Source organism: Ambystoma mexicanum, chromosome 14 (assembly GCF_040938575.1).
Source record: "Ambystoma mexicanum isolate Mex_15411 chromosome 14, UKY_AmexF1_1, whole genome shotgun sequence".
NCBI classification, from domain to species: domain Eukaryota; kingdom Metazoa; phylum Chordata; class Amphibia; order Caudata; family Ambystomatidae; genus Ambystoma; species Ambystoma mexicanum.
The window spans coordinates 613,411,240-613,439,216 of NC_090940.1; the positions used below are offsets into that span (position 1 = coordinate 613,411,240).

Sequence of the window (27,977 nt, forward strand, 5' to 3'; positions counted from 1 at the left end):
TTTATAGCCGGAGACTTTAGAGAAATCAGTAATAGTGGAAATGAAATGCTGAGTAGAGGATCTGGGGTCGGAGAGCTAAAGTAATATATCGTCTGCATATGCTGCTATTTTAACAATTGTTTTATTGATTAGTATCCCTTCAATATTAACATTATTCCTTATGTTTTGTAGTAAGGGTTCCAATGCTATATTGAACAATAATGGTGAAAGTGGGCAGCCTTGGCGAGTGCCTCTTTGTATTTTCACAGAGGGAAAAAGTGAGTTGTTGATAAGGATTCGTGTGGATGGAGAGGAGTACAGGATTTGTATGAGATTGATGAATGGGGGTGAGAAACAATGCCATTTGTGATTGTAGCATGAAGGTCCAAGAAATTCTGTCAAACACTTTTTCAGCGTCTAATGCAAGAAGGGCAGTGAGTGATTTGATGACTGAGAATGAGTAATGAGTGCATGGACGAGTAATCTAGTGTTGGAAGAGGCAAAGCGATGTTTGATAAAGCCTGTTTGATCTATGTGGATGAGTTTGGAAAGAAATACTTTGAGATGTTTGGCAAGAAGTTTAGCAAAGATTTTAGAGTCTGAGTTAATTAAGGAGATGGGTCTATAGTTTTTAACAAAAGAAGGGTCTTTATCGGGTTTAGGGAATAATATAAGGAGAGCTTCACCAAAAGAGCCTAGACTTTGTCCAATTTCGATGAAGTGAGTATATAGTTAAAGGAGTTTGGGGTAGAGAGAATTAGTAAAGGTCATAAAGAAATCAATGCAGAAACCATTGGGGCAGGGGGCTTACTCTGGTTTGAGGTCTAAGATAGCTTGTTTAATTTCTGTTAGGGATATTTGAATGGTTAGAGATATGTCTATAGGGTTATCAGGGTCTTTCTTATTTTGCTCAAAGAAGAGGAGGATATCTGATTAATTTAAGTTTCAGGATAAGTAGAAATCTAGAAAGGCTTCGTTAATATCTTTTTGGCTAGTTAACCTACCATTAGCAGAGGAAATGGAAGTAATAAATGATTTGTCCTTCTTATTTTTAAGATGAGAAGCAAGGACCTTCCCGGCTTCGTTAGAGCCGCTATAGAATTTGGATTTAGATCGAAGTATCGAATTTGAGGCTTTGTTAGTGCATAATTTGTTAAACTCAATGCGTTTATTCATAAGATTTTTGGCTACATTAATGTCTGCATTACTATAATACGATTTTTCAAGATCTTTAATGGAAGTTAATAAATCCTTATAAATAGATTCAGATTGTCATTTTTTGGAAGCAACATATTGAATAATAAATCCATGCAAGGTAACGTTAAAAGCATCCCAGTTATTGTGGATGGAAAGTATGTTCAGCGCAATTGTGATGGAAAAAATTCTTCAATAAAAGAATTTGTTTTTTCTATTAAGATTTTATCTTTTAGGAAAAAGGAATTACATTTCCATCTGGGAGAAAAATTAGATGCATGTTAGGGGGAATTCTCATTTGTGGCTAATTTCCCTTACCTAGTGAGTCCCTCAGCAGCTCTGCTGGATTTCTGGGGTTTATTTTTTCCACCTGGTAAGAGTGTGAACCTTTTTCCCACTCTTACATGTGTTTTGCCATGGGTATTTCTACTGTTTGTGTGATCTTGGGCTCTGGAGCCACACCACGCCATGAGCCCAACTTTTTGTGTGTGTTACACAGCACCTTCAGTGCAGTGACACAGGCTTGTCTCTAAGACTTCCCACTGACTCAATTTTTCTGGGACTGACTACTGTCCCCCAGAAACAGGTAAAGTTGCCATTTACTGTATGTAGTCATTTAAACTGCAGACCCAATACACCCCAACTTACATGGTGTATTGGAAAGGGTTAATTCCTACTCCTTTTTGTCTGCGCCTCTTGGAGTTTTGTTTCGCTCCCTTACACTAAGACTTGGCTGGTGGCAGTGGTTGGTGCCTACCCTATCTTTTCTACCGTGATTATAGTGTATAAACGTGGTACTGTTTTAGGCTATTGTATTAGCCTCGAACATAAACCCGCTTGACCAAATACTTTTTCTTTTGGCTCCGGTTGGGTTTAGTCGCCATTTCTTTGTGTTAATATCCTTCTTGTGTTTTACTTTGCGTGGCAAACCAGGGTTGCCTTCTTTGTTCGCCGACCTTTGGCGGGCTTCTACGAAGAAGCCCTTCTTTGGCGTCTAGGTGGGCTGAATGTGAGGGAGGGGGTTTAGTAACACCCTGCACAGGGTCTCCTTGGAGACCCAAGTCACACTTTGTGTCCATTGGCTGGAGTGGTTGTCCGGGCTGGACAACCCCACTGCTGTGTGATTGACAGCCAGGCTGTGTGAATGGGGGATTTTCGCATAAAAGGCAGGACTCTTGTGCTGGAAGTCAGAGTCGCCACTGGAACTACAAGAAGCGAAGAGAAGCGGAGAAGACGACAGCTGCTGCAACCCCCCGAGTCCCGGTGAAGCCCTGCTGCAGTCCTGAGCTATCTACCCTTCAACAACAGAGAAGATCCAGTCCGAAGTCTTCCTCCCTTGAGCCTGTTGGGATCAACCAGCTCACCTTTCTACAGCCAGATAATCCTCTTCTGGGTCGAAATCACTGCACAAAGGTGTATTGGTCCGGATAGCCATCAGAAGAGCCCTCTCCTGTTTTAAAGGAGCGCACCGTTTATTCACCGTTGCTTTTGCTGCTGCTGCTGGCCTCATCCCTGGGTTCTGCTGATCGCTCCAGACGTCGTCCTTCTTGTCCCCACAACTGAAGCTTCAGGAGTCTGCAGGAACTACCACGAAGAACTGCTGTGGCACCAGCTTTCTGCATTCGAATAAGGTACTGAGCATATTTGGTCGTCCTCTACGTCCGACCTTGAGGAATCGGGGTGAACCCATTTTTCTTACCAAAGGCTTGTCCTTTCTTCCTTCCCTCTTATAACTTTTGCCTCCCTTTGACAATATCCAAGTGTTCTAATTGTGTGATCCTCGACAACAGAGCCCTGCTCCATTTGACAGTAGCGCAGGCCTATTGACTTTATCTATATTTCTGAACACGTTCTCTGATTCTAGTGCCTAGACAAAAGTATTGCCTATGATTTTTATCCCCTTTGCCTTGGTTTTTATTCAATGTGCTAAGTGTGTTTGACTACGGTTGCATTTCTTCCCGTGGGTACGCTTTTCTTTCGTAAGACTGAACTGTCATTACTGTCAGTGAGCGTTTCTTAACCCCCCGGTAACGTCTTTTGTTTCACAACACCGGTCTGTCAAATCCTAAGGTACTTACCTTGAATTGTCCTAAACCAAAGGAATTGGTTGTGTGTAGTATATTTAAGAGTGTGGGTTTGTTTAAGTGAAGTGAAGTGTTTTTGTGAACAGATGGTTTAAAAATAAATGTACTTATATTTTTTAACCAGAAACCTTGAGTCAGTGTATGCTTGATTCACAGTAATGGTAGTCCTTTGTGTAATTCCTATTACTGCTCATTTGCTCTTGAGATAAGTCTGGCTGCTCCGCTACTGCTACCACTATAACTGTGTAGAACAGGCTTGTACCAAAGGTGAAATTGTACTGCCACTTGTAGACTTAATCACCTATAGTGTTCCCTAAGGGTACTGCAGAGGATTCTGCCTAACAATGCATGAGACCATTTTAGGGTGGTGATGACTGGGGCATGGTCAGAAATAGTGATGGGGCCAATTTCAGAATTATTTAAGGGAGAGGTTAAAGAGGGATTAATGAATATATAATCTAGCCTAGAAAAAAGATTGATGTGGAGGGGAAAAGAACGTGAAATCTTTAACTTCAGGATGACAAAATCGCCATGCGTTTACTAAGTTCAGGTTTTCTAATGAATGAAGGACGTTTTTGCGGGATTTGGAGTTAATAAAATGGGAAGAGGATTTACGATCAAGAGTAAAATCTACAATTTGATTAAAATCACCACAAATAATTATACGATCACGTTTGTCTGTATTAGTCTCAATTTGAGATTAGACCAAAAGAGGGAGTTTGGAGCTGTAGGGCCATAGACATACACCACAATTATTGGTATGTTGTTAATAGTGGCCTCTGTAATGATCCATTGGCCTTGAGTCTTTTTCTTCATTAATTAATGTAAAGGTTAAACGTTTGTTAATCAAAATTGAAACGACACCTGTTTTGTTTACAGCATTGGAAAAAAAGAGTATGACCCACACATGAAGCTTTGACTTTCTTGTTCTCTTCATACAAATCCAAATGTTTCTTGAAGACAAGCAAGATCAACCTTGAGTTTAGTGAGACGAGTGACAACTTTTCTGCACTTGATGGGATGATTTAAACTTTTTACGTTCCAGGTGATGTGTTTAATAGTCATTGTACATCCTAAATGGGGTGTTTAAATGACCGTTATTGTAAATAACATCAAACCTACATTCAGTGGCGCATTAGTCAAATAATATTGCAAATGAGATAGAAATAAAATGTTAACAGCTCTGTATAGCTGGTAATTTGAAAAACAAGTGGAAATACAGGAGGAGAGAAACATTTAGGAAGGGAAGGGGGAGGGGAAAGAGATATATAATAATTATTGATATAGAGCAGGTTAATGTGGGGAAGATGAGAATTAAGAATAAACAAGAGGAAAAGGGTCCACATAAGGTAGTTGTAGCTGAAGAATATCATGGGGGTTGCAAGGGCACTCATACAAGTGAGACACAAGGAAAGAGTCAACTGACCAGAGATGATAATGATAATGACAAAAACTTGTGTGATGAAAAGGGACAACATGCACACAATAAAATCAAGTAATTTTCGTGCTAGGTAAAGATAATAACTAGGGAGAACATTGACAGCTTAATTATTCATAAGATAGTGGGGTCAGAAAGAAATGGAGAGAGGCGTTCAAGTCTGTAATGCTGAGAGAGTAGGTTCTCTGGTTTTTATGTGTGTTTTAGATTTGTCTCTAGAGCAAGTGGGGCTGCGAGATGGATCCAATGGTATTGACGATTCGGACCTGTTTCGTGGGGTGCTGAATTTGTTTTGTTTGTTTTTTGATCTTTTGAAGAGTGGTTGATTTGAGTGACGATCTGATATAGAGGCACAAGTAGAAGATTCCGAAGAGGCTGAGAATTCCACTGAGATAGGTTGATGTGATTGAAGTAGGCTGAAAAGATCATTAGGGTCAGTGAATTCCTTCATGGGGCCATCTGGAATTGTAATGATCAAGTAGGCCTTATCTAATGCCAAGGTCTTTCAGAAGAGGTCTCATATCCAGAAATCTTTTCCTTTTGGCTTGAGTAGAGTTTTGAGAAATCAGAAGAGATAACAATGTTATGGCCTTGGAATAAAATAGGCAATTTATTTCTTGGCTGCCATCAGAGTTTGGCGCGCTTGTTGGGGCCTTAGGAAACCGGCAATGAATGGTCTGGGCATAGAACTGTTGGTAGACGATCGAGGTCTAATTCTGTGAGCTCGTTGTAATTCTAAAGGATGATTGAGTTGATGAGAAAATGTATAGGGTCGTCTAATTCAAGTTTTTCTGGGATCCTATCAAATCTGACGTTGCCTCTGCGATTCCGATCTTCCAATTCAGTAACATCGAGTTCCACCTAGAGTATTTTCTGTTGCATATTTTCGAGACCTTCAACTATGTCTTCAACAAAGGCTATTATTTTCTCAGCATCCCCCAATCTGCCAACTGCTGTTTTCATATCGAGCTTAAATGCTTTGATTTCCTCTTGTACATTACAAGACCTGGCATCAAGTGTAATGATTGAGGAGCGAATACCACTAAGCTCTTCAAGTATTTTTTCCATACAAGTGTTGAGAATAGGATTCTCATATTGAGGTTTAGTAGTGGCAGCCATAGAAGCTACGTAGTGTCACATAATTAGTAGTACAAATCTTTTATAGGCTGGTAGAGTACGTGCAATATTATGTTTGGACACTGGGTGTCAGCACTGAGTAGGCCTTGGCTAGCAGTCTGAAGCCACAATGTAATGTGGTGCGTCACGCCGAGAGACTTGTGGAGGCAGAGAAGGAAAGAAGGAGGGGGCCCAGCGGTGTGTTTGCCATTGACAACAGTTCAAAAATAAGACAGTTGTTGCGCTCCCGCTTTTGGTTTGAGGTGGTATAATATCTCTGAGTGAACGGGTGAGGAGCCCCCCCCATCAGCTAATGACAACCGCTGATGCGTGAAAGCATGGCGGGCGTTCCCGTAGGAGTTGCGAGGCTGTGTCGGGAAGTTGCGCTTATGGAATGGCAGCTTACCTCAAATGCATCCAGCTGGAGAGGTGGTGTGGTCTGGCATTGCTGGTATCCTGGTTCGGTTCAGATGACGAGCGGTGCTTCAGCGGAGTGCCAAGTAAGCTAAATTAATAATTTAGTGCTAGACACAGGTGGGGTTAATCTAGTGTTCAGAGGTTTTTCACGAAAACAAGTAAGTAAATATGTAATTTCTAGTGATTATAATTCCCTCTCAGTGTGTGTACCTCATTCATGCTGCCATCTCGGTTGCCTCTTGGCCACGCCCCCACTATTTAATATTTCTAACTTTAAACACTTTTTCAGCCAAAGATTGAGTACATTGGTAGATTGCATGCAGTGTGTATGTGCTTGTGAGATTGAGGCCTAGTATTAACATTGGTCCAAGGTTTATTATTGAGAAGTAAGACAACCCTTTAGAAGCCAGGAAATCTCCCCCATTCACTTTTATGAGACTAGCCTGATGGCACGGACCACTGCATTTACTGCATTTCTTATCAGAGTATCTAAAGAACTTAAGACCTTTAGCCTAGCTAGTAGAGCAACCAGAGAACACTACAAAAAACATTTGCCTGAGAGGATTCCCAACCATTCACTGGTAAGGAGGAGAGTCAGGGTTTTTAATACAGTGGCTGGAAGTAAGGGGCGTGTAATGCATTATGTCTGTGGGTAGCAGTGTGATATGTCTTTGCAGTACACAGTATTATTCCTTAACTCCCTTTGTAGGAAACTAGCGCTATCCCAAGACAAGATGGAGACTGTAATACCCAGCACTGATTGACCATGGGCTACTCTGAGGTAGTTTGGAATCTTGTTTAGGATTCTAAACTGCCTTTCATTCAACTTGATCCCAGAGCAGGTCCCAGCAGTTTAAGCTCCTGGAAATTAAACCACAGAAAGCAACCCAAAGAACTCCCAAGGCCATTTCCAGTGTGAGCAGTCCTGAGTGACTTCAGCAGGAAGATTAAGATAAGTTTGGAAACAGTCATATGTATTGTAAAAGTTTCGAACTTAATTCAGATAAGGAATCAGATGTACAAATTGTGGCAGTGTTCTGAGCAGTTGGCAAATTAATGACCCGTTCTTGTGTTGAACTGTGCTTTGTTAAAGGATCGATTTCCAAAGTATAAAACTATTAACAAGAGCGTTCTGCGTTCTTAACTTTACTAATAGATACGCAGAAGCGAATCGGTAAATCCTTGCTAGTGCGCTTGTAAGCAGTCAAGACTTTAATCGCGTTTGAACTGTGTGAGAAAGCTTTGCACCAAAGGCCTTTTCTGAGTAAAGGACCTTGCAACGAGCTTGTACAGGATGCATGTCTTTCCCGGAACCTGCATCCTGAGGAGAAAAAGACATTAGTCTTCTGAACTCAGCACTCCGAAACAGCGTATGAGCCATAAGGCTCACTAACCAATTGGAAAGTGTTTTCTTGCAGTGTCCCGACTCGGAAAGTCATCTGTAGTAAGGCGTTGGGTTGCGTGCAGCGAGAAAACCGAGGTGAAAAGTTTTAAATGTGAAAAAGTTATTTTTTAGGAACAGACTTTCCAGTTAACCACTTAGAAGATAAGGTTTTCAGTTTTTCATTTTCTGAATCGGAAGGAAAAAGAAACGCAAACTAAACAAAAGACAGGGATACTTGTTTTGAAAACTAGAAGAAAAGTGCAAGTAGCAAAAAGGTTGTGAGGAGAGTTGTGAGGCACCATTTCAAGAAGTTTAGCAGCAACACAGTATTTTTCAATATGAGCCTTTCAGCAATAAGGCTAAGGCTGTAGCTACTGTCAAGTTTCAGAGGGAATTCATGTTGTTGGTACTAAGGGTAGTGGTGAGAAAGGTGTTAATGATTTTCTGTGTTCATTTTTAGATCAGAATAACAATTTCCCATTCAGAGAATTTCAAGGAGGCATGGGCGATTTATCAGAGGCCTGTCTGTTATTTTATCCATTTCCCCTTTTCCCTTTGGTTTGCCTGTCCAGCAATTGTAATAAATTGTTTGGTGTGCGAGCCTAGCAGGTCTGGTGGGCTCATCTACACTCCTGCAGGAATGAAGAGCTGGGACCTGACATTACCACATGCTTACTTACCTTTGATCTGTCTATCTATGGGAGACTGGTCGCCCCTCCCTTTACTCATTAGCAATGTTTATGCGCTCCTCCCTCCTGTCTTATCTTAAGTGTAAAAAGAGGTTTGCAATGTTATTCATTGTATTCTTAAAACAATTGTTTTAGTCCCTTACCTAACTCTGATCACAGGAGGCAAGACGAGCTACTTGTGTCTTGTACGCTGCCTTCGCTTAACGCTACAGAATACCATCTGCGTATCTCATGCATCAATATGTTTACATATGCACCAACCCTCGAGATCATAACGAGGCTTGGAGTATAAAGCGGGTTGTCATCTTGGATGTGCATATTCAGTTACTTATGCTGTTTTTTATACTTGATGCTTGCCCCACGATCCTCCGTCACCTGCCTTTAAGTTTTTTTTTTTACTAATTATTTGTTTTGCTCTGCTGTGTGCTCAATAGTATTGTGTTAAATCGCTGTATACAAATCCCCAGTCACACACTATCAGTTGAAGTGTTTTTTTTGCAAACCATTTTTTTTTGTTTTTTGTGCTGACTTTAGCGGTTTTATAATTTTGTAAGTAGGGAAAATATTTTACACAATAAAAAAATGATATTTGATATGCATTCTTTCTCTAGTTGCTTGTGTAAACAGTGGTGAGCAGTGTTACAAGTAAATGGTGTGGACCCATTAGTGTGCTTATAGCCGGTCTGATAGCATAGCGAGTAGAGCGCTCGCTTTGGCATCTGTGCAGAGCCTGCTGACGCAGGTTTGAATCCCGGCAGGGCCAAACAGCCTTTCATCCTTCCGAGGTCGATAAATTAGCACTACACACAGTGAGTAATAATAAGCTGCGCTCGGATACCTGAGGGTTTGTAGCGCTATATAAATGCTAAATTATTATTATTAAAGAGTAAAGGAGCGGTAACCAGTCTCCCATAGATAGATGGGTGTTTTGCATCTTACTCACTTGAGACTGACCCCCCGTTAACAAAAAATTAGTGGAAGTACCCAACATATTGACACTTAACTGTGATCTGTACAACATTACTTGCCTTCTCTCATGGAGGCCTAATGAGACGCACAAGTGACTGGACTTAGAAGACATAGATTATAGTGTTTATTGTTACAGGCAAAACGGTATAACATAAAAGTCCAAGTAGTGAAATAAAAAGTTTGTGTCAGCCAAAAAAACAGACCTACCGTTACCAGCGCCTGATAATCTGGTATTACCGGGATATTCCAGGTGCCGGCAATGGCGGTAAATCCTCACTCGATGGAGTCCAATAGGACTCATGGAGGGTATTGAAGGTATTTCTGGCACTGTTAATGTCAGTGCCGGAAATACTGTCAGATTCCCATTAAGTATCTCTGCTCGATGAAAGTGCCTGGTGAGGAAGAATTGTGTTTCGCGCAGAAAGGGTGCCAGAATCCAAGTGTTTTGCAAGTGTGGTTACCATTGGGCTAGTATACCTTTTCCTTAACAATTCCTTGCAAAATACAGGAGTTGTCCCAACTCAAAATGCTGATCTTACTGAACAGCAATGATGGGCTCACAGGTGATTGTGAGGTAGTTTTGAATCTTGAAACGGATTCTAAATTGCCTTTCATTCCTATCAAGATTGAGGAAGGTCACGGTATCCAGAGATCCTGGAAATCTAATGACTGAACTAATGGAGAATTGCAGAAAAAAAATAAATGTACAGATTAAAATCAGTTGCCAGAGTGTACAGCAACTGAGATAAGTGCCGTAATAATTTGAGGAATTTCATTTCTTGAAAATCACTGTAAGGAAGCATTGAATCTGTAGAGGATATTTCTTTTAATAATAAAATGAATGAACTGAGACTGAACTGTTTGTATTTACTATTCTTGAGTATTTGAAGGATGTAACTTTTGAGTTGGCATGCAGCTTGCGTTAAGAGCTTAGATAAAATTGCAAGTTAAAGTTAGTTCTTTAGGGAAGCGTGGGCCTGAAAATCTGTTGCCGTGGATTTTGAGGAAAGTACCCAGAAAAGCGTTTGCATGTAGAGTTTGCACGAGTCGGAGGAAGGCCGAGCTCTTGGTGGCTGTATATATAACTGTGTAGCTCTCCGAAAGGCTGAGGCAGTGTGCATCGTGTTCTACACTTTGGACAGAGGAAGACTGAATGAAGCAGTAGCTCACCGAAAAGCAATGACTGTGTGCATCTTGTCGCGTCTACGACTTTGGGCGAAGGAACACAGAAACAAGCCGAGGTACGAGCGCCTTCCAGTGGTGCGCGCGGCACGAAAGTTAAAAATAATTTCGGATTTGTTTTAGTGCAAGGAGTAGAAAAAGGGTAATGTTTGCCCTGCTGAAACCCTGGCAGAAAATAGTTAAATAGTAGCAAAACATAAAGACCTAAGCTGAGTTATGTGTCTAGTGACTTGCATTAGGGAAGGAGTCCCGAAAGTAAAATTCTTTAAAAAGAAACTGTCAAAAGAAAAACAATAAATGAGACAAGAGAGTACAGAAACCAAAAGTTCAATATTAACTAAGAAGGAGCTAATTAAGAGTTCTTCCTGGCCATAAATGACTTTTGTTTTAGCAGCAAGAGGTGTTTTGTGGAAAGCACCAATGTATAAAGGTTTCTTTTCTTTAAACAAACTTTAATGACCGTCATTGCTCTGGAACATAGACAGAAAAAGAAGAGCCATAAATTCACACAGAGTCTTAGAATTGCCTCCAAGCTTGTGGTGGCGGAGTAAGTCAGGTAACCAAGGGAAGGTGGTAACAAATATTTTAATGGATTGTAGGTTGAAGGAGTAATGTAACCAAGATGCATTCATTTTGCAGGTTCCTGAAGGTGCAAGGTTTTGCCATTGGAGTTTATAGGCAGGGACCTGTTCTTTTGTATTTTATCCACTCCCCCGTCCATCCCCCGGTCTGGTCACCTCAGCAGTTGTAATTTAAATATTGTTGGGAGTACTGGTCTAAGGGGTCTGGAGGACTCCTCATCTGCTCCTGTAGGGTTTGAGAGCTGGGACCTGAAAAATACCAGCAGTCTTTTGCCAGTGGGGGCCTGATTTGCCTCCAGCTCTTGGCTGGAGGTAACACTGGTAACCCCCACCGTCAAGCCTGTAGTTTTGTGGTGCAGGTAAAGTGGCAGTTGAGGAATTACCACCACTTTTACCATGCAGCAAAACCTATAACAAGGCCCTTGGACATGGGTTCAAGTCATCTCAAATACAGGTTGCGGTCAACTGAGTGGGCTATCTAGCATGGCGAGGACCCACTGTGTGGACTCTCCACTTCATCACTTGTGCTACAAGAAATAGATATGGACAACAGGATAAAGTTTGTGCTTATTTACAGTCGTCCTCAACGGATGTCAGGATATTTAACAAATACTAACAATAAAGTGGGGGGTCAGGTTATGTATGGAGAATTTCAGTGGTTGGAACTAAAACATTGCGAGTCCCAATTTCTAAAGTGACAAAATACCATCTATCTCGGAAAAATTTATTTACCTTTTATTCAAAAGTAGAAGAGCAAAAAAAACAACCAATAATCTCTTAATGAATCAACAATTACTCACAAAAAATTCATCAAACATATAAAATACAGATAAAGTGCAAAAAAAGGGCTACCTTCCTATAAAGTGCTAGGGAACTACACAGGTGCTAGTGGCGATATGCCCCTCAGCGGTAGGCAGACCCTTTTGGTAACGCACCACCGCCCTCATTAAGGGCCTTTAACTTGGGCGGCGGGCCATTACCTACACGGTCAGCCTGCTGCCTCAGGGCAGATCGCCGCATTACAATATTTGGAATGTTGGCAAGCGATTGTGAACAAATGGCCTGAAGAGGACCTTAACCACTGTCACAAAGCTTGATGTTTCTCTCCCAAAATTCTGCCTCATAGCTCAGGGTCTTACAAAGCCAACTTTCCAGGAGGACAATGCTCACTATAAGGTTCTGAGCACTTTCTCCTGCTTGTTCTATTTGTAACCTATTTTTGAGATTTGGCTATATTATAATGGCATTTCAGCCCTGGGCAAGAAGGCTGTAACAGGTGACATCGCCCCTTACCCTTGTTATGCGCTCTAAGGTTTGTGCCTGGCCCATAACTAGCGTGTGAGGCTAGAACACTTGATACAGCCCTCTTCACTTGGCTGGAATACCTTATTCATATTTACCTGGGATGTAATGAAAATCAATATATTGTCAATGCCATATGTATGTGTTAGATCATGTACACAGTTTAAAGTCTTCCTGAATTTCTTTTACATGAGTGGCTAAGGGCCAGCGTTCTGGAACGCCATTGTCACGGGGCAGGGTGCTCTTTTTGTAATGTATAACACTTTTAGGAAAGGTTTGAATAAAATGCTTATGTTAAATGGCATTGTTTTCATTAATGCAAAATAATTTGTAAACCATTCCAATTCATTGTAAACTGTGAGTAGTATGAATAATCGCCACCATATCCCGTTTTTAAAGATAAAAAAAAATCTGGCTTCTCTCTGGAGAATTTAGAGGCAAGCAACCCTTCTTAGGAACTCTCCAGGGCTGATTTCATACTGGGGCCAATATAAATATTTCTACAGAATTCGTAAATTTAGCCAGTTTGTATATTATGACTATGTTTCTAGACAAGTCCAATCTATGACAGTATCGTCCAAGCAGGTGCTCCCCTGCTTCTCAAGAACCATCAAGGACCACATCGACACCCTCACCCCAACCTTGACCGATTTCTGCAATCACGCTTTTGATATGGGACCTTTCCCCTCCCCCCTAAAAGCCTCCCTTTTGCACCCCCTCCTAAGGAAGCCTTCTGCCGATCGTTCCGCTCTGGAAAATGACTGCCTGATCTCTTATCACTCTGTTCCTGGGCAAACCCCTGGAAAAGCTGGCCATCTCCCAGCTTACTCTGCATACCAAATCTGTTGGTTGTCTCCATGACCATCAGTCTTGCTTTAGAGCAGCCAGAAGCATGCAAACTGCTCTCCTGAACACCCATCAAGACCTGCTCTCAAATCTCAACTCTAGCCTTCCTTCTGTCCTCAACCTCCTTGATCTTTCCCCTGCTTTCGACACAGTCAACCACGCCACCATGCTCAACCGTCTCCTTGACATCACGGATCAGGCCCTAGCATGGTTGACCTTCTTCCTCCCCGACCGACCCTCCAGGATCAACTGGGGTCCTTTCTCTCCACCACCTCTCTCCATATGTGGTGTTCACCAGGGCTCTAACCTCTCTCCCTGGCTCTTCAACCTTTACTTGGCACCTCTGGCCCATCTCATCTCTACCTTCCCTCTGAACTTTTTGTTAAGCGGATGACACTGCTCTCCTTCAGGCTCCCCTCAGTCCCCTCTCCTCTCTCACTCATTCCTGATTGTCCATCTGTGATTCAGGAATGGTGTGCTTCTAATGATCTCTGCCTGAACGCCAGACCAACTGAGATCCTTTTCATTGGGACCCCTGCTCCCGCTTTCTCTTTCACTCTGGCCGCCCCCCTTCGGCTCTCTACCTGCACCATACTGCGAGGCAAAAAACCTTGGTGTCATCTTCGACTCCGCCCTCTACTTCTCTCCTCCCATCACGGACGTCTCATACCAGCTACACCTCCTCAAAGGTATTCTTCCTTTTTCTCACTTTCCCCCAGAAGCTCGCTGTCTCCAGAGCCCTGGTTCTCTCAAGGCTGGACTACTGCAACAGCCTTTTTCTAAATCTGCCTGCCTCTACTCTTCGCCCTCTGCAACTAATCCAGAACAGGACTGCAAGTCTTGTCTTTGGCCTGAAGCCCAGGGATCATATCTCTGCAGCCCTGAAATCTCTCCACTGGTTCCCAGTGGCTGCAAGGATCAAGTACAATACCCTCTGCATTGTCCACAAGGAATTTCCTGGGCCGGGGACCACACTACATCCAACACTCTCTTCCTAAGCACTTTCCTTCTCGAGCCCTCTGCTCATCCACCTCCATCTCCAACTCTGAGGGCCAGACGCTTCTCCAGGCTCAGAGTGGGGATAGATCTTTCTCCTCGGCTGGTGCCTTCCTCTCTCAAACTTGAGCAGGACCACCTCAGGTTCTGGATGCAACTCAAGACCTTCCTTTTCACTTTTGCTTTCTCTCTCTCTCCCCTGCTGATGTTCTTGTCTGCTGCACTAACTGGTTACCTGCCTCTCTCTGAATCTTATGGGGATCAAGCTCCATCACGACCAGTAGCCGCATGCACTGCCTCTGGGTCTACCGCGCACTAGGGACTGTATCTGCAACCCTACAGTCCCCTGCCTCCTTGCACTTACTTAGAACCGGCCACCTCAGCAAAACTTACTTGAGCTTTGCTTATCGCACTCTCCCTTTCCCTCCCCCTGGCACTTCCCCCTCTGCCCTTCACCATGCACTTGCATGATCTGCATGACACAAGGCCTAGTAAGATTGTTTGTTTTGTCCTCCCTTTTTCTCCCCTTCCTAGTCTTGTCTTGCCTAGAAACACATCTATACAGGTACGTTATAAATGACTTGTATCATAAGATCCAGAGGTCCTGCAAGCAAAGGTCTTTCATGACATTCCTGTTACATTGTCTTCTTCAGTTCAGGTAATTGGGGTCTTCTTTCGGTAGTTGTTAATTAGTATATTTTAGCCTTAACAAGAACATGATTTGGGTGGTTGTTTGTAGATTTCTGTCAATGTTTCCTATTTACTGATATGATGTTCTCTTTGCAGGCTTCACTTGTTTTTATAAGCGAAGAACAGGAAGGAAAACTGATGGCTGCGCCACCTGTTACAAGCATGATCGATTCAGTCTGCTTTGTGCCAGCCCTGTGGAATTCTTCAGGCCTGGCATTGATGTTCTCAACCGTGACAATATTGCATTGGTGCTGCTATTACAGCCATTGGCTCCTGGGCAAAAGGGCGACTCTGTTGAGAAGGAAACCACTGCAACAGCTACCTCTGTGTGCGTCGCTAACACTCACCTGTTGTACAATCCCCGTCGTGGGGACATCAAGCTGGCCCAATTGGCACTACTCCTGGCAGAGATTGACAAGGTTGCACGAACGGAGCACGGCTCCTATTGCCCAGTTATCCTGTGTGGGGACATAAACTCTGTGCCAAACTCTCCTCTGTACACATTCATTCAGAATGGGAAGTTGTGCTACCAGGGAATGCTGGCATGGAAGGTGAGTGTCATCTGCTCTTTCAGACATGTATATCTGACTGCTTGATGCCTTAACCTGAGAAGCTATAGACTATAACAAAGTACCTCATGTTTGGTGAGTTCTGAACAGTGCTGCCAGTGACAAATTGACCTGCCGAAATGACAATTCAATGCAGTCTACAAGAGGTAGATGGAGAGCTGGAAGGGAAGTCTCCTGGCTTGGCCTAGGGAGTGTGTCTGAGTGAGGTCAGAATATTTTTTGTTTAGGTTACAAGAGGCAGAAGAATTGAGTGAGGGGGTGAGGAAGATGATTGTGTTGCCTCAATTATTTGGTCTGCAGGTAATCAAGAGCCACCTGAGAACGGTTAGAAAGAGGGGTTCAGCACTAGTTTGTGAGCCTTGGTCATGGTACGGAGGTTGCTGTCTCTCATGACTGATTATGACTGAGTCGTCAGTGAAAAGAGACTCAAGGAGGTGGAAAAGATTGTGGTATAAAAGGTTAATGGCTCCTGCTGCCCTTTGCATGAGGATGATGAGAAGAGACACTGATGCCTGAAGTTAAACAGTTAAGTGTTTAAAAGAGTGGAGGAAGCCCAAGGTGGCACACTAAAATTCACACTATCCAGCCGAAAACACATAATGATTGTGATGTGATTCATGCTAAGGTTCTGGTGAACTCAAACACTACAGTGGACATTGTCGTAGTTCATCATACGCCCACTCCAATGGCAGATTTTCCAGCATATTTGATGGATGCTGTAGCCACCCGTCTGAAATCTTCCTCTAAAATACCTATTCTGGGGGATTTCAATCTGGGGTTGCATGATCTGTCTGATCATTTGGCAACAAGTACAGAGAGTGCCTTAACCAGTCTGGGTTTTCAGCAGTACATGCGACTGCCACTCACAGCAAGGGCAGAATTTTGAATTGGGTGGTGGGCCTTAATGTCACCATAGAGAACATGGAGGTAATCCCCTGACCCTGGTCAGACCGTTCCCTGTTGCTTTTCAAATCGGCCTGCAGCTCACAATACGAGAGCCAGAAAACAGAAAGAATGACAGTTACTTTCAGGAACACTCCTAGGCTTACTACCTCATTCATAGCGCCTCTTCTTGAGGATACCTTGAATGGGCTTTGTTAATGACTCCAATCAAGCATTCCCACTAGGTCAGTGCCTTGTCTGGGATTGCTCAAGGGAAGCCCTTATTTATATATTTTTATGACAAGTTATACTCTGGATGATAAACCCTTATGACGTCTCTCTCTTAGAATCCCCCTGATCCCACTGAGCCAAGAAGTAGGTTTGTTTTGCAAATTAAAAAGGTTTATTTGAAAACGTAAACAATAGATATATATCACACTTTTATAATAAATTAATATTTGATATCACACTTAGACATATGACAGTGAGTGATCAACAATGGATGATGTTATACTAGCACACTGGTATAATTACTTAGGAGTAGTATAGAGGATAAGGTAGCTGAGAATGCTTTATATGGTACAAGGAAATGCAAGGTGGAAAAGAAGCAACACAGGAATAAACTTGATATGATTTCAGCAAAACATAATATCACTTTTCCCCTTTTGGCAATTCACCTCCCCCCCTCTATGCAATGTAAGGAGATGGAAGTAACGCACACAGTCTTCAGGAATACAATCGCAGTGCAATACGAATTCAGTTCCCCCCCTAGCAAGCTTAGAGAAACCGGGATGATTTTAAACACGGGCAAAGTACTTTAAAGGTGGTATGCAAAGAAAGGAAAAATATGCTAAAAATGATTTTAATTCCCTCTAGAGGTTCAGGGTGAGTGAGAGATACTTTAAATCAGTTCAGGCCAGCCCTATCAATGATTCAGGGATGGTTACCAGGTTGAAAACGGAATTCCGTAATGGAAGCAACAGACAAATGTTTTTACACGTGTCTGGAATGAAGCAAAATGTCAAATCGCGGCAATTTAGTTGCGTGTGTCGAGCGCAATTACGGAGGAACCATAAGGAGTAGCAAGTCGCTTTAGAGCTTATTTGCAAGCTTAGAATCGCAGCTTTAAAATAAAAGGTAAATCTCGCTTCTATCACAAACGGTTCAAGAGATACGGACGATTTTGTGAAGGTAGATTCTCAAAATAAAAGTAAAGCTCAGAATGACAGATGACCATTTTGCAGCTTTGAATTAAAAGAAGGGACACTATTTCTATGATGCAGTTCTCAATAGGTTAAAATAGTTTGAATTAGATTATTTTAAACTAAGAGATTGGTTTTGCACAGTTCTGGCCGAGTACTCGCACTATATTTTGGACAGGAATGCGACTTCGTCATGGATCGGGTCAGGATTGGCTGCGGTTCTCTCGCCACTGGGTACTGGTTCTGCGCACAGCGATCTGGGTCAGTTCTCAGCTCTCAGCACTGCACAGTTCTGGTCTCTCTGGATCTCTGGTCTCTGGAGATTGATGGATTTGAAGTCTGGAGTCTCCCGGCAAAGCTTCCCGCAAGAAAGTGGAAAGTGAATGTCCCTGCCTGGCTTCCAGTGGCTCTTTTTATGTCTTTTGAAAATGGGTGTGGATGCTAACTTTCTTTGCCCAACCCACTCACGATTTGATAGGTCAAGGATTTCTCTTTGACCTGATTTGAGAAGGGAACAATGAGTCATCCTATGTCATCAGGTGTCATCTTTATGGCATACAGAAAGAACACTCCCCTTTGCTTTTACCATAGAAAATCATTTTCATAACTAAACACATTTCCCAGATACACAAGTGGTTGACATTACATGTACAGATTGCAGATTACTTAAGGTACATCCTTGTTCAACTCTGATCTTCCTAAGAGCTTGCATTTAAAAATGACAACTTATTTTCGTTTTTAGTTGGTTTACCAATATTGGATCTTTACCCACATTTACACAAATGTACCCGGCCTCTCTACACATATTCTGGTAAATTTCCATGTCTCTAGCATAAACACAGTGTCTGTAATATTGATAAATAGCGGGGTTCGGTCCCAGAGCATCATACGGAATTGAGTTTAGACTCAAATTGTAGGTACATTTTCCATTTTAAGGATCTCCAAATTGTACATTCCTGTCATCTGGTTACAATTCAGTGTTTTTATAAAACATATATTTGCCTTCAATTCACAAAAAGTGTCTGGGTCCGCCCCCAGAAGCTTGGTGAGTCAGAGATCACATGTCTCTTCTTCCAGCCAGAGCTCTGTTTACAGTCCACACCCAAATCAGCATACTCCATTCAATTGAAAGAGTCTATTGTGTTGACTGAGGTCAGCAGGCCAGGGGGCCACTCTGCATTTGGTTAGCATGTCCATGTGATCTCCTGGCTTCTTGTGTGGAGTTCTGAGGTGAGAAGGTTTCCCAGCCTTTTGGACTGTTAATTGAATCAGCCTGTCTTCTGTAAACAGCAGGTGTTTATGAATTTTAATTAACCAAAAGGCTTTGAAGTTTCCAGCTGGCTCAGGATCCTTTGGCAACTCCTGAAGTACAGTTCTACTGTCGGAGTTTAGATCGCTAGCGCCGGTTTGTGGAAAATTCTGGTACTGCACCCATGTCTTGAATTAATGCATTTCAAAAAGGGGATTTTGCTCGATAGTATATGATCCTTGCTTAACATTGTTTTGATGGGAATCCTTACAGTAGAATAAAGTAGAACACTCAACCATAGTTGGATTTTTGTTTGGTGGTTCCGGGCCATTATTTTAGCAATTTTTGACATTAATAAAAACAGGTTTTGAACAGAACCATCTTTCTTTGCACTGGTGGGTGACAGGTCAGGGGACCATTTCGCTGTGCGCAAAACTGCACGGTTCTCCAGGATTCTGGCGCAAATGTGGGCTTTTCCGCCTTCTTGGATTTCCTAAGCCCACAGCACCAAATGTTGCAGCATAATAGTCCAAACGTGGGTCATGACACCCAACAAGCCCCCCCGCCCGACTGCGCTTAGATTTCGAGTCGAGGGGGAGTCGGGTGCAAAGGATGTTTTGATCCACGCGCTGGTATGTCCGCATCCTCTTCTTCCAATTCCGCAGATGGCACAGTTCGGAATCTTTTCCTCCATCCGGTTGGATCGATCGGTTCTCCTCGCCTGTCCTGATGGGAATATTGGGCGGTACCCCGGGCCCCTTGGATCTTTGCTCCCGGTCTCCAGGTCGTCTTCCGTGGTCAGTCTCCGGGTTCATCTCTCCTAGGATTATAAAGCAAAGCGTCAATACACATTCCTAGACATTTTTCCACCACTATTAATGGTGTGGCGAACATATACATTTTATACATCCAGATACATTTTGCAGTCTTATTTTAAAAAAACAAGATATAACAGGAAACATTTTCATACCAGAATCATGATATTTTAGAGACTATATTTGGGATATTTTAGGGTTGGAACTGAATTACTCAGGAGCGGCCCCCTCTGGGATTCCAGAGGATTCCTCCAATTGCTGCAGAGTGTGCCTGGGATGGCAACACTTTAGCTGATTTATATGTACCCACTTGTCTTCCCCTTCCGCCAGACTACCTTTGGGGATGCGGATCTTGAACGCAACTGGGGAGATCTTGTCTATAATTTCAAACGGTCCCTTCCATGTAGGCAAAAAGTTTCGCTGTTTGGCCTGGTTTCATTGGAAATTGTATAGATAGACCCGGTCTCCCACATTATATACTTACCTGGACGTTTTCAAATCGTAATGGGTCTTCATGCTATCAGCTGATCTTTCTAGATTCCGCTGAGCATAGGCAAAAGCATGTTGGAGGTGTTTCCTCAAATTCTCCACGTACTCGTGAGTTGTGGAGACATTGATCAACGTCTGCTCTTGGGTCCTGTAGAGCAAATGCTGGGGAAGCACCATCTTGCGTCCAGTCATCAACTCAAATGGTGACATTTTGGTTACAGATGAAGGGGTAGATCTGATGGCCATTAGGACCAGAGGTAATCGGATATCCCAACTTGGCCCAGAATCTGCCACAAACTTTAAGATGCTCACAATGGTTCGGTTATAGCATTCTACTGCCCCAGAAGAAGCTGGTTGGTAAGCAATATGTAGCTTCCTTTTGACCCCCAGTATCTCCCACATCTTTGTCATTACCTCGCTGGTGAAATGGCTACCTCTGTCTGACTCAATCCTTTGAGGTAGACCAAAACGGGAAAAGATGTGGTTAATCATCAGGGCAGCTGCTGTTTCTGCCTTGCAGTTTGGGGCCGGGAGACATTCCACCCACTTGGTAAACAAGCATGTGACTGTCAACATGTACTTGTTTCCTCTAGACGAGCGAATCACAGGGCCTACAAAGTCGATTTGCAAATCTGACCATGGCAGTGTCACCCCCCTCTTTTGGAGAGGCGCACGGTGTGTGAAGGATGATGGCTGAAATTGTGCACACCAAGACACCCCTTCAAGTACTGGTCGAGGTCCTGCCCCATGTGTGGCCAGTATGCAACCTCTCTTAAGATTTCCAGTGTTGTGTGAAACCCCCTATGATCGGCGGTGGCTGCATCATGGGTGTAACTTAACACCAGGCTTCGGAATGAAGTAGGAACCACCAACTGATCATGGCCAGCTTGGGATTTCCTTACCAACAAACCGTCTTGGATTCGGAACATTTTTGGACATTTCATCAACACTCTTGGGTCCTCTTTCCCAACGTAGTCGGTATCCGTCAGGGGAAAGTTCTCAGGGTCCTCAATGTGTTGGTAAACTTACCAATTATTGGATCCCCCTTCTGAGCCGTAATTAAATCAGCATCAGGGGTCTCCTTACTCCATTTTGCAGTTGAAAGATCATTGTGAGCATTTGTCTGTGACCTAGTGATAGCAGTGACCTGGATTTCCCCCAACAGGGACTCTATTTCTATTAGATCCCCTTGGATGGCCCCGGTTTTGGCCAGCTTATCAGCGAAGTCATTTCCAGTTTTGTCTGGTCCCTCTACTTTGGAATGACCCTTGATCTTCTTCCAATAAATGGTCATCCCATTCAAGGTGACCAGATCGTCAATGTTTTGGATCAACTTCCCATGTTTCAAGGGTTTGTTGTTAGCACATAGCATGCCTCTGGTTTTCCAATTAACCAGGTGCTCCACGAACCCGTTCCGGACATAATCCGAATCTGTGATTATGACCAGTTTGTGGAGTTGATGTTGGACAGCAGTGAGGATGGCTTGATGCACAGCCATCAACTCTGCTACCTGACTACTTCGGGGACCAATTTTGTACCCAGCGGAGGGTTCTGGAGACTCATTCACCCACGCATTCCCTACGCCGGCCACCAGTTCTTTTTCCCCGTTGTTTTCAACATGGTAAGAGCATCCATCCACATAGACAGTGGGCATTCCCTCACACTTGCCTTCTTCAAAGACTTTGTGTGGGGAATTAAGGTATGCCTCCATGTTGTCCTTGATTTTTAGACTTTCGTCCCCGAGACAGTTTGCTCTGGCACAATCATGCAAGTCAGCCAGACCTTGCGCGAGGGGACTCTTCTTGTTTTGGCCATATCTGACCTCCACAGGAAAGCCTTGCATTGACGGAATCCAGGAAATAATTCGGGAATTACTCACATTTCCGGCCCGGATTCTGTCACTTCGGAGGTATTGCAGAGGCTGGTGTGGAGTCGCCACTATGATGTGTTCCCCTTGGATGAACGGACGGTAATTCTTCAATGCCCACACCGTTGCCAGGAGTGCCTTCTCACAATCGTTGAATTTTTCCTCCACAGAGGATAAAGTTTTGCTCGCATAGGAGATTACTTTATTGACCTTGTCATGCTTTTGGTATAATACTGCCGTCAAGCACGTATTAGAGAACCCTGTCTCCAGGAAGAACTCCTTGTTTCTGACGGGGTAAGCTAGGCAAGGCGCTTGTGAGAGGCTTCTTTTGAGTTTTCTTACTGCCTCGGATTGTTCTGGACCCCATTCCCACTTGACCCCCCCCTTCAAAAGATGAATCGGGGGTCTAGTGATCTCTGCGTAGCCCTCAATGAACTTTCTGCTGTAATTAGTCAGTCCAAGGAGGCTCCTTAGTTCCCGCAGAGTTGTGGGATCCTTTAGTTTCTGGAGTGCTTCTACTTTCTTTTCCTGGGGACAGAGACCCTAAGGAGTAATCTCATGCCCCAAGAAATTAACACGGGTTCTACACCACTGTGCTTTCTGAAAGGAAAGTTTTGCTCCGGCGGCCCTCAACTGTGTCAGAACATAACAGATCTCCGCTATGTGTTCCTCCACAGATGAACTTTTGATGAGGACATCATCTACATAAGCCAGGTTACCCCTCGCACCCAGGTCGGGCATGGCCTTGTGTAGGAAAATGTTGAATTAATTGCCGGAGTTAAGGTATCCGAAAGGAGTCCGGGTCCATGTGTACTGCTGGCCCCCAAAGGTAAAAGCCAGTTTGTATTGGTCTTCCCTACTGACAGGCACGGTCCAGTATCCATTGGTCAGGTCTATTGCAGTGAATACCTGTGAACCCTGGATCTGGACCAGCCCTAGGTCAATGTAGGGAAGAGGCCATCGGGAAGTATGGACCCGTTTGTTGAGCTCCCTAAGGTTGGCGCAGAGTCTCCACTGGCCGTTTGGCTTCAATATTCCCAGCACCGGATTATTGAAGGTGCTGTGTACTGGACGGATTATTCCCCGTAACTCAAGGTTCTTAATTATTTCAGTAAGGGACTCCATGGACGCGAGAGGCAAGCGATATTGCTTCACAAACACTGGAGTCATGCCAGGGTCCGTGGGAATTGTTGTTGTGTGGATGTCGGTGCGACCACAGTCATATGAGTCTACCGCAAAGAGATCTTGTAAATCCAAGAAAACTTGTTTGAACTTTTGCTTCTGTTCCAGAGTCACGCAGGCATCAGCTAGGTTGACTCTCTCTTCCACCATCTGCCTGAAGCCTGGAAAGACTTCTGGTTTCGCTATCTCTGCGGCCTCCTCCAGCTGGGTGGAGAAGTCCCTGGTGAGTGCTGATTTGGACCGGAGGCTTCAGGTGGGAAAGGCAGCCCTCATGGACCTGGAAAATCACCTCATCCCCTCTGAAGTCCCAAGTCACATCTTCCTTACCATAAGGGCAGGAAATGTACACCAGGAAGTCCCCCCCCCATGCCAGATAAAGATCCTGTCTGGTGTTGTATTGTCATCACTGTCACTGTCAAAACAGTCCTTGGGGATCGGTCCTAACAGTTCATTTCCTAAATCAATGGAGAAATGTCGGTCATCAACCGCCATTCCAATAATGGTGCCTGCGGCTAGAGTAATACTCTTTAAGTCGCTGTTATCCACCTCTATTGGAATGGTGTCATGTTCTATGTTGACTAATGGTGTTGGGTTTACCCCCAACCCTTGCCGTTGAAGAGAAGCATTTAGATGAACATAAGCATCAGGGTTTTTCAATTTTTGTCCTCTTTTAACTTTCATTTCCAGGGAGAATTCTCGGGTCCTTTCTGGGATGGTGACTTCCTCTTTAACCTGATTTCAACTGCATAAGGTAGCAATTGAGATGACCTAAATGCTTTTTCTTGATCATCAAAGCCCATGGGATTATCCGCTAATCGGGACCAAGCTTTGAAGTTTATTAGGTCCAAACTAATGGCAAAGCGATTGAGAATGTCACTGCCTAAGTAAAAGGCGGCAGTGACCTCTCGCACGACCCAACAATTAGGGACTATGCTCTTGTTGCCAATGGAGATTTTGAGCATACACCTGCTTGGCAGGAGATGTTTGGAATTAGGTGCTTCCAGGTCAATTTCCCATTTGTCTATCAGTTTGAATGCGGGAATGGCTGGATCTTTTGGGAGTTGGTGGAACATGGCTTCGCTGATGAAGCTCTTACCGTTGTTCACACACACTCGAGCGAGAACATAGTCCTTCCCATAATTTAACTGAACAGGGATGAACAACTGCTCTCCAATTTGCTGAATATCAGCCAGGATCTGAGCTGATTTCACATCTTTCTGGAGTGGGAATGTCTGATTTGGATTAGTAAAGAATTTCAGAGTATTTCCTTCCAGTGTGGAATACCACCTTAAACTGGAAGGAAGGTTGATTTTTAGAAATAGAGAGGACCCCCCATCACCATTCTGTTGTCCTACTGCTATTACTGTCACGTCTGGAATTTGGTTGTTCTGGAAGTGAAATTCTACTTGGTCAGATTTTTGTTCAACCATGTGGCAGGTGCCGTTTAAACTAACATGGTTGACACTCTGTTTTAATTTTATTGGTCGGCTAGTCTGGGTCCAGAGGACCCTGTTTACGCAATCTATTAGGGGTGACAACCTTCTCAGGAGGTCATTCCCTAGTAAATAAGGGGTGCCCTCTGGAGTCACTACAATGACCGGGTGTTTCACCTTTTGTCGCCCAATTTTGATGTCCAAATCTGCGGTCCCCTCAACGGGAATTTCCTTCCCTTCAAAGTTCTGTAGTTGTCCAGGAAGAGAGGTGAGAGGAATACGGTAATTCTCCCCCCTTCCTGCATTTAGTTCATCAAAGGCCCTTTTGGACAGAAGGGTAGCTTGGGATCCAGTGTCCACCAGTGCCGAAATTGTACCCTGCCCCTGTACTTGTACCGGGGCATAGTATCTTCCCTCCTTCTCCTCAAGGGGGCACAGATAATGCACATTTTTGGACAACTGGTGGGCTAATTGTCTGGTTTTGGACATTGGGAGAGAAGAGATTTGGGCAGAATTCTGTGGAGAGTCATGGGCATCTGAAAGAAAAAGTTTGCAACTGGATATTGATGGGGTTTTTGGTTCCCCTGGTTCCGGTTCTGGGCTGCCCCCCCCCTTTTTGGGGGCAGTCACCTGGATGGGTTTGAACCAGAGGTTTTCGGTCTTGTTGGTTCTGGGATAGAATGATGGGCGGCGACAGCTCAATCCCCACATCTACCCAGTCTGGGTTGGAATCCCTTGGAACCCATTTTTCCTTGGGAGGAGTTCCCCCATCTCTGAAGGAGAAGATCCTTTTCCCAGGATCCTCTGAGGATCCCTCTCCCTCAAATTGGAAGACCTGTACCTTCTCCACAAAATGGGTCTGTTTGGGTCCTTTGTTTCTCCTACCTCCTCTCTGCTCCTTGGGTGGCGGACTTCCAGGGGTAGGAGATTTTGTTTCCGGTTCCTGGTTTTCCAGGGACTGTTTACAAGTTGGGAAGGAAGCTTCCTCCAAGGCTTTACACCCCCCTTCCCCTTGTGCCTCCTCCCTGGGAACAGGTGGGTTATCGGGGTGCTGCCCCTGTCATTGTTCTGGAGCACCAGGCCCAGAGTTTGGGGCATTCTGCGGTGGCATGCTCATCTGAGGGTTCTGTTGAGCCCTCAGTATGTGACCCAGATCCCGTGCCATATTTTGGACCTGGCGCTCTAACTGTGAAACCCGCTCAGGCTGATACGGGGTTCTATTTTCTCCCCTGGGATGATCCCGGGAAGGGTAGCTATCCCTTCTCTGGTAGTACCCTGGGTAGGGAAGATTTGGGTACCCCTCCGCCCTTGGCCTCCCCTCTCCCGGATTCGGTTGTCTGGGCTCGGAATTGGGGAAAGAAGGATGGATGATTTTGGGACTGGAAATTGGGTGGATACCTGGGAAAAAAGTTCTGCCCAGTGTTGGGGGAATTTCTGCCCTCCTGTGCGAAGTTAGGAGGGAAGTTCCCTGGGTCAGGTGCTTGGCTGGACCCCCCTCACCCCCCTTGGGCTGGAGGAGTCCACACATAACTCAGGATTGGTCCATTTCCCTTGTACCAGGGACTTACATAGTCAGGGGAGCGAGGGACTCCATTTGTGGGATTACCTCCTTGACTCCTAGTCTGTGACTGGCCCGAGGGCCTTCTGGGCTGTGAATTGTGCGGTGCAGGCAGGTTTTTAGATCCTCCCATCTCCAAATCTAAAACGGGGGCAACCTTTACCTCTGCCACCTTGGCAGCAGCAGGGGTGCTGTTGGTTTTGGGGTTTTTGGGCTGATTCTTATTTTCCACCAGTTTCTGCACCTCATAGATGCGGGTGGCTTGCTCAATGACCCAGTCTAAAGATCTTTTCTCGTGAAAATCTCTCACGAACTGGGTCATTATGTATTTGGGGAGTTCATGGAAAAATGTGTTGATGAATACTCTGCTGTCCGGGCTCACCCTTCTGGTGGTCTGCGAAAAGGCACGCTTCAATTCTTGCACTCATTCTTGTGGGGCCTGATCCTCCCCACATTGCGAATTGTAGGCTGCCTTGCGAGCCTCTTGGGGATTCTGGTGAACAGAAAAATGTTTCAAGATGGCCGCCCTATATGTGGACCATCTTGAATGGTTTTGGTCCTCCAGCCCCGCAAAGAAACTGGAGTATTCTGGGGAGAATGTCCATTTGACATACTGAATGCAGCTACTGCTGTCCTTCAAATGGAAAGTCTCCATCATTTACTCGAAGAGCTCCAAGTGTTCCCAAACAGAACACTTGGCGTTCTTGTGATAAGGCGTGATGACGCTCCTTATTGCCTTGATCTGCTTTAAGGGGTCCTTAAGCAAGGCCCTTTTTTGCTTTATTGGCCTTTTTGGTTCGGGTAACCCTGGTCCACTCATCCTCTGACTCAGAAGCACTGCTCTCAGAGGTGCCCGTCCGATCTTCCAGGCTCTCCCGGATTCTGCGAGCCTGGGAATGGCTGGCAGAATGTGGGGACCTGGTCTCCTGTGTCCTGGGCCGCTCAGAGGAGTCTTCAGATCCCTCCTTGCTGCCAGGATTTGATGGGTATCCCCCCCCCCACTGACCTAACTGGGCAGAGGTTTTTAGGGTACCCTTAGTGGGCCTACTCTCTTGGGGTTCCCCACTAAATTGCACTGTGCTTGGGTGCCCATACCCGGATGCCCGCCCATCCATTCCTGGGAGGTACTGGCCTATGAACCCCATACTTTTGGCCGGATAGTAATCTGCCCTCCCTGTGGCCCTGTGCTCATGTGCGCCAGGGGACATGGGGGTGGCAGAGTCCAAGGACTGGGAGAGATGAAGGCCTCTGGTACTAGGGCTCCTGAGGTTATGCTCAGGTGTTTCCCTTTCCCAACGAACTTCATCTCTATCAGCCCCTGCTCCCTGTTGCAATGCAAGAGCCTGCGCTTTCAGTTCCTCAGTTAAGGCCTTACTAGACTCTATCAGTCTCTCCTGCATGGCTCCTGTTGCTGGAGCCTATCATTGTGCTGACAGAGAGCCTCATTCTCTCTCTGTGCCTCCTGATTGGTCCTGGAATACTGGGCCAGTCTTTGCTGCAGGAGGGTTACCTCCTGAGTCCCATCCCTACTGGCCTGCTCTTTTCTTGCCAGAGCATCTTCCACCCTCCTGATGTGCTCTAACAAGTTCTGATGCTCTTTTTGGAGGTCACCCAGCCCCTGGAGGGCCAGGTGATTTCCTTCAATTTTTTCTTTTAATTGGCAGACTTCCTGGCCTAAGGTGTCCCTTTCCTGACTAAGAGCCTGCATCTGTGCCGCCAGGTCGTCCCTCTGCCTTTGAAAGGCACCAGCTTTCTGGCATTCTTGATCAAACTCTGCCTGGGTATGCAGGTCTTTCAAAATCAATTTATTGCTTTCCCCTTTCTCTCTATCTAGGTGGCTTTGCAGGGTGACTACCTGCTCTGT

At 44.6% G+C, this 27,977-nt stretch overlaps 1 protein-coding gene across 3 annotated transcripts in view; it reads left to right on the forward strand.

Annotated features, from left to right (window-relative positions):
- The window catches only part of ANGEL1 (angel homolog 1), a 375,400-nt gene that overhangs the window by 146,898 nt on the left and 200,525 nt on the right, over positions 1 to 27,977 (forward strand). For all 3 annotated transcript variants that reach the window (XM_069638021.1, XM_069638022.1, XM_069638020.1), the window contains one exon: positions 14,964 to 15,418. In XM_069638021.1, coding sequence (XP_069494122.1) covers positions 14,964 to 15,418 — 455 coding nt within the window. The remainder of the gene's footprint in view (positions 1 to 14,963; positions 15,419 to 27,977) is intronic.